The 7,540-nt window shown below is 30.4% G+C and overlaps 1 protein-coding gene across 18 annotated transcripts; it reads left to right on the forward strand.

Moving 5' to 3' along the window:
- The first annotated feature begins 656 nt into the window (after positions 1 to 656).
- On the forward strand, positions 657 to 6,826 carry LOC107954953 (uncharacterized). 18 transcript variants are annotated; one of them, XM_041116580.1, is made up of 7 exons: positions 661 to 815; positions 900 to 970; positions 2,150 to 2,261; positions 4,891 to 5,061; positions 5,146 to 5,574; positions 5,788 to 6,118; positions 6,197 to 6,826. In XM_041116580.1, exons 5-7 carry the CDS (start codon positions 5,543 to 5,545, stop codon positions 6,689 to 6,691), a joined length of 858 nt encoding a protein of 285 aa, XP_040972514.1. In that variant the 5' UTR covers positions 661 to 815; positions 900 to 970; positions 2,150 to 2,261; positions 4,891 to 5,061; positions 5,146 to 5,542; the 3' UTR covers positions 6,692 to 6,826. The 18 variants fall into 18 exon arrangements, with proteins under 18 accessions (XP_040972525.1, XP_040972514.1, XP_040972513.1 ...); XM_041116591.1 differs by lacking the exon at positions 4,891 to 5,061 and having other exon boundaries at positions 657 to 815; positions 5,434 to 5,574; XM_041116579.1 differs by having other exon boundaries at positions 4,342 to 5,574.
- Positions 6,827 to 7,540: the final 714 nt, after the last annotated feature.

Raw genomic sequence — 7,540 nt, forward strand, 5'->3', positions numbered from 1 at the left:
TATAGGGGAGGTCCTCTTGTTCACTAGTATGATATGGCTAGATAAGCATTCAATCCCGTTAAATGCATAGTGAATAATCACAGGCACATATAATAGGATTCTATCAATATGAGGTTAGTTAAGTTTAAATAGACTCTTTATTGTTTTGGAAATGTGTTCACATTAGGATAACATTCATCCTTACGCTCGAGTGGTTGATTTTGTTTGAAGTGGGATGGGCGGTCATACTCAAGAAGTTAATGTGAAGTTAACAATGCCTCTTGAACTAACACATGCCCTACTGACAGAGGCATACAACAATACTTAAATTAACTTTTTCGTCTCATTTTACCAAAATGTTACTTGCATCCAATAGGAATGTAACATGTGTCATGGCAATTTTAATTTTTAGTGTAAACTAATATAAAAAATAACCGTTTAAATATCAAAATAAAACAACAACAACAAAAAAAGAGCCAAATTATAAATTACAACTCTTAAATATTTTGCATTGAAATTTAAAAGCCGCCTTTTAGTTTACACGCAAATAGAATACCCAGTGGATCATTACATTTTATTAAGATATTTCTCTTATGTTGGTGTTAAGATTTATGTTTTTTTTAAAAAAGACTTATGACCTGTTACAATAATGTTTAATTTCACCATGGTAATTAAGGCTCCGTTTGTTTACAGGAAAAATATTTTCCTGCTTTTCTAATGTTTTGTTTGACTGAAAATATTTTCAATTGTTTTCTAAGGCACGGGTAAAATGCTTCTCTTTTATCGGAAAATGTCTTCATTTCTGTAAGAATTTTTTCGGTTCCTCCTTCATCCAGGTAAAAGTCTTATTCTTCCATTCTTCATTCATTTTCCTTCTTTCATTCTTCATCTTCTACTCCATCGCTATCTTCTCTTCTCAGGCTACTGTTTCATTTCTACTCTCTCTCTTTCTCATGCAAATCTTGTTCTTTGTCGCTGGGTCTTGGCTAAGGTATGGGATAAAGCACTTTTTTTTCATTGTTTCTTTATGCCTGAAATTTTTACCCATTTTATGCCTGAAATTTTATGCCTTTCTTTGTTTTTATTTTTAATTTTATGCCTGAAATTTCTCGTTCTTCTTCCCTCAACTCTCTGCTTCTGAGACAACCATCAATACACAAAATCATGGAACTCTATCCAGGTTTGAGAACCCAACACTTTATAATTAAAAAAAAAACATAATAATAAAAGAAATTCCAATGCCTGTCTCCTTGTTTCTTGCTTTTTTCACTGATTGCATTACACTATTCGTTGACTTAAAGTAACGGGATTTTCTTTTCATTTCTTCTGATAACTGGGTTTTCTTTTTTTTTTCGTTGATCTTTTTTATGCAATTCTCTTCTTTTAGTTCTTTCAATTACAGGGTTTATCTTCTTTTTACTTGTGAATATCTGGGCTTTTCTTTGGTGAGCTTAACTTGTTTTGATTATTGGTTTTTAATTACTCTTTCTCTTGATCCCTTCTTTTGTTCTTCTTTCACTGCTTGCATTACATCATCTCATTGTCTAAAAATTATTTAGCTTTCTTTGAATTACTGGGTTTTCATTATTTTGTTTAGTTGATCTTTTCATGGTCTTCTTCTCTTCTTTTAGCTCTTTCCAATTACAGGGTTCAACAGTTTTTTACTTGTTTTTTGAATATATGAGATTTTCTTTGGCCAGCTTGACTTGTTTTCATTATTGGATTCTAAATATTGCTTCGTTTGATATTTCAAGTACTCTATTTTGGCTATGATGCAGTTGTTTTCTCAAACAAAAGTTGATTGGCAGTGTATATTATATTGTTTATTGGTATACTCAATGTGAATTATCATAGGTTTTAGTACAAACAGTTGTTACTTGAAAGTGAGATCTTTCCTTGTTTAATTGCTATTGGAAATTCTGATGTAAGACCAAATTGAAGACAAAACATCGCCTAATGCTTTTAAATCTGGCATATGTCCCAAATCTAAGACATTGAACCAGTTGCAGGAGTTATACACATTTAATCATGACCACACACCCAAGGTTCCGTTCTTCATGTTACCTGTTTAATTATACTTTCCTTTCAAGACTGCTTCCAGCATATTATTGTTAATCTTTTCATGGCTATATGCTCATATCTCACGTTTATTTCTTTCTTATTAAAATAGGCTAGAAAACCCTACACTATAACTAAACAGAGGGAGAAATGGACTGAGAAAGAGCATCAGAGGTTTCTTGAAGCTTTAAGGTTGTATGGTCGTGGCTGGCGCCAAATAGAAGGTAAGTGCACAATGAGTTGAACTGATTTACTTATCTTTTCCATGTTCACTATGGTTTTAAGCATATCCATGTTGGCACTTAGCACTCACCCTTTAGCCCAAATAACATAGTTTTAGATAATTGAGATTATTATGTTCTTTTTGGTAATTAGACATGGTTTTTTTTCTCTGGTAGGCACAAGGAAAAATGGAGTTCCATATTCCTTTTTCTTCTGAAATTATACTTGTGCTATTACTACTTTCAATCTTCTTTGCTAAAATGCAACACCAAACATTGATATTGTGTTATACTAGGACTTTGACTGTCCAACTAGCCCTTTGTTTACAATTATTAGACAGCCAGACAAGGTTGATAGCGTTAACAAAAAGCAAAAAACTGAATATCAATTTATGAAATCTCAAATAACCAACGTGGACACCATAATTGAAGCAATGTTTTGTTTTGGCTTCCTGATGAACTCGACTGCCCTTCACCCTCATGATTCAATGGTTGCAATTTCCCTTTGGCTTAAAAGAAGCCAACCCAGTTCCTGCAATTTGCATTTTGTCACAGATCTCAGTAGATGTACAATTTGCATATGGAGTTTTATGTTTCAAAGTGTACAAATTTCAAGAATCCTATCAGTTTTGTCTCTAAAATGTTTGTAATTTCTCATTTTTGATTGATCTGCTCTCAATATTTTATACTATTTGGATAAATTTTGAGTTTTAGTTAAATTGTTTAAGACCATTTATTTCTAGTTATGGTGTTTTTAAGCAGTATGTTTTTGTTTATATATATATATATGGCAATCAAGTTGACTTGGGGCTCTTTTTTCTTTAAGGCCATTTATGTTTTTGTTTAAGGCCATTGATGTTTTTGTTTAAGGCAATTGATCTGCTCTATGTTGACTTGGGGCTCTTTTTTTTTGGCAATGAAGTTAAAGAAGTATTAATAAACTAGAAACAACAAAATGTTACTATTGGATCAAGAACTACAATATAAAGCCTATGTAGAGAAGAAGAATATGCCTATTTTGCAACTGCTCAAATTGTATTATAGTTAGTTGAGTAAAGAAATTACCACATAACTTCAGAAAGGTAAGACTGTAGCAGCAACAAAGAAGACCATTGAAATTGCAACCCAAAAGTGTTGCAAATTGAAATAAGAGCTAATTAACAGTCAATTCTATAAAAACCTGACAGGCTTACTTCCCAATAACAGTAAATATTTTATTACAAGAACCAAGTTTCTAAAAGGCTAGAACATCGAAAACATTCCTATACATTCTCAAATAAACACTTACCTTCTATTACACCGAATTGAGCTATTAATATTATTTTTGTTTAATTACCCTTTTTTTTATGAAAAGCACTAAAAACTGTTGGAATAATAAGGGATTAATTCAAAAATATGGTACTTTATGAGCTTAACTAGAAAGAGAGAGTAATTTAAGGGATTGATTAGATAAAGTACTTTAAGAGCTTAACCGAATACAATATATGATAAGGGTTTATATAGGATATTTAGAAAAGAACAAGGGACCTTTTTAGCATTTTAGCCTTTCTCAAAATGCTGAAGATGTTTTAACTCTTTCTATATCAAAATAACATAGAATCTCCACACATCAAAGAAACCATATGTCTTAATTCTTTCTTTGTTAATATGAGAAAAATAATAACAACAAAGGCACTAAAGTATTGCAAACTCCAATCTTTTACTAGTTCATATATTCATGAGGAGCCTTCTATAATTTTTTTATAATTTTAAATTTTCTATAGCATTTTTTAATAAATTTTGTTTATGATTTTTAAAAATAAATTTAAAATTTTAAAATGGCTTAATTAATTTTGTTCTATTGGGTACTACAATTTGTGATGAATATGTCTTGAATTATGCCCTTTTTTGTTATTATTTAAGTTGGGGTTGGTTAGTTAACTCCATTCCCTTTAGTCATGGTAACTTTAGTCATTGCTTGAGAAACTTTATATATGTATGTATGCACTTTAGTCATGGTAACTTTAGTCAGATATGTGATATTATGAAAAGTTTGCATCTTTTTTGTAGTGATCAAATATTTGTACGGCATTATTTTGTGTAGATGGATCGTAATCAATATCAAAATGCAATTGTCAGAGCCGTGGCTTCAGTTTTAACTATTGGGGGCTCTCTAGATTAAAAAATTAAAAATTAGGAAGGAAATTGCTTCTCACTCTCGTGTGAATCGAGATTATGAAAGAGAAAATTATATTAATAGTATTTTATATAGTGGTGGCCAGCATTGTATTGATGTGATAAGGATGAGGCTGATAGCCTTTTTTAATTTGTGTGATATTCTTAGTAGGAATAATTTGTTACAATCAACTAAATCGGTGAATATTATGGAGCAAGTAGTTATATTTTTACATATAATTGGTCATAATGTAAGGTTTCGAGTGATTGGATCTAGATATTATAGATCAATTGAGACAATTCACCATTACTTTAGGGTTGTATTGAGAGCTATTTTGAAATTGTATAAGCTAGTTATTAGATTACCTGATGAGTCAACTTCTAGTGAAATCAGAAACAATCCAAGGTTTTATCCTTATTTTAAAGATTGTATTGGAGCATTAGATGGAACTTATGTTTGTGCATCCGTTCCACTTAGCATTCAAGGAAGATTTCGTAGCCGTAAAGGGGGGACGACACAAAATGTATTGGCTGCCATTACATTTGATTTGAAATTCCTATGTTCTAGCTGGTTGGGAAGGTAGTGCACATGATTCTCGTATTTTAATTGATGCACTTTCACGCCCAAGAGGATTAAGAATTCTGGAAGGTAAGAATTATAAATCATTAAATACCAAATATTTCTAGTAAGCTCATAATTTATTAGTAATAATTATGTTTTGTAAAATTGTAGGTAAATATATATGGCATCCGAAATGGATATATTATCCCATATCATGGTGTCCGATATCATTTAAAAGAGTTTAGTACTCAGGGGCCTGAAAATGCAAAGGAACTCTGTAATCTTCGTCATTCATCATTGCGAATCACTATTGAACGTGTTTTTGGAATTTTGAAGAAACAGTTTCGTGTATTAGATGCTGAACCATTTTGGAATTTTCAAACTCAAGTAGATATAGTTTTGGCTTGTATCATTCATAATCATTTAATGGGAGTTGATCCTAGTGATTTACTTAATCAGGGATTATACGAGGAGCCTGAATCTGATTTGATAATACCAACTCTTACGGAGCGAGAAGAAAGAGAAGAAGCAAGAGAATGGTCTGCTAAGAGATGAAATTGCACAAACTATGTGGACTGATTATATGGCTAGAAATATTAGGTAGGTTTCGGACTTAGGGTTATTGTTTCTATGTTATGTATGTTTTAGTATTAAAATTGTTTTATTTTTGTTAATGATGGTTGGATAATGATATTGAAATTTTAGTTTTTTGTATTTTGAAATTAGTATGTCTTGAATTGGTTAGATATTGAATTTATTATGTTTAAGCTTGTTGGATATTGAAATGATTGACAATGAAAATTATTAATGTAGAATGGGTAAAGGCAATAAAGAAGGGACCTCCAAGCAATTCAGGTGGACAAAATCAATGGAACATCTTTTTATTGAAATTCTAGTAGAGGAGGCCCAGAAAGGAAATAAGCCTTCTAACACTTTCAAAGTAATTTCTATTAATCGAGTTGTCGAAGCTATTTCTGAAAGATTTCAATTCCAATGCGATGCAAAGCATGTGGAAAATCATTTGAGGACTGAAAAAAATCAATGGCAGATTATATGTACAATTCGGGGTGAAAGTGGTTTTGGATGGGATGATAACATGAAAATGATCACATGTGATAGAGCGACATATGATGCAGTAGTGATGGTAATATATGCATATATATGTTAAGTATATTTCAATTATTTTTTACTTGTTATTTTAATTGTGTATAATATCCAACAGGCACACAAGAAGTATGAACCATTTTTGAATAAAAGCATTGATCATTATGATGAAATGGCTTTGGTTGTTGGCAAAGATATGGCAACAGGGAGTTTTGCCAGAACATTTGCTGACATAGATTTGGATGATGGTAACCAAGATTCAGTGCCTATAGACTGCGACAATGAAGAGACTGAAGAGGTAAGAACAAAAGTATCTTCATCTAGCACATCCAAACGTAAAAGAAAAAATGCTCAAGAAAGTGTCGTTGATGAACAAATTAAATTTGTGGGTGAACAACTTGGCAAAATTGCTAATGCTTTGGAACAATTTACTGCGGATAAGACACCACATCTTTACGAAGAAGTGATGTCGATGGAGGTAGAAGGATTTGATGATGACTTCCCGTGTTCTGTGTTTGATTATCTAGTGAGTAATGAATCCGAGGCCAAAGTTTTTTTAGTTAAAAGTAAAAAGAATAGAAAAATTTGGCTTCAGAAATTTTCTCAAGGTTGAAGATATTGATACTTTTAATGTGGTGTAATATTAGTTATGCACTTGGATAATGTTGTTGTTATCATGTGGTGTACTAAAATTATGCATTTAGATAATATTATTAATTTTTAATATTAATTGTGGTTTGGAAGCTAATTTATAATTATTCAATCCTTGTTTAATTTTTTTACAACACAATTAGAAATAATTCATTTAACTTTGGTTGTTTTTAATTTATTATATATTTAATTTGATTTATTTATTTATAAATAAATCATTGCAATATATGTAAAAATAATTTAAAATATAAATTTATTAATATATATATAAATTTATTAATATATGTAAAAACATCTTTTCCGGAAAATATTTTCAGAAAATCTGTTAAACAACAGAAAATATTTTACACAGATTCATCCAAACACTAGAAAAGTAAATTATTTTTCAGAAAATATTTTCCAGACAAACAAACGGAGCCTAAATCAATAATGATATGCTTTCTTTCTTTCTTTTTTTTACTTCTTTTCGGGAATTCATTTCTTGACTTGACAAAAGAAATCGAAATCAAAATCTCCATTGATCAAAGCGGTATAGTTATGTCATCAATTGATTTTCTTTTTTGGTGTTTCCTTTATTAGAGATTTTGGTACGAAAAACCTTTATTTTAAAATTAATTGATATTAGATGACAAGCTCAAATTTATATTTAGATGAGTAACCTAAGAATTAATAAATATGAGATACTACATTTAGTATACTTCATTCTCGACCAAAATATATATATCATTTTATATGCGTACCAGGCAATGTTGTTGTTAGTAAAAATTGATATTTTGAAAATTTAAAATTCTGATAATACTTTTTTTTTTGA

The sequence above is a fragment of the Gossypium hirsutum genome, chromosome A07, assembly GCF_007990345.1.
Source record: "Gossypium hirsutum isolate 1008001.06 chromosome A07, Gossypium_hirsutum_v2.1, whole genome shotgun sequence".
Classification (NCBI taxonomy): Eukaryota; Viridiplantae; Streptophyta; class Magnoliopsida; order Malvales; family Malvaceae; genus Gossypium; species Gossypium hirsutum.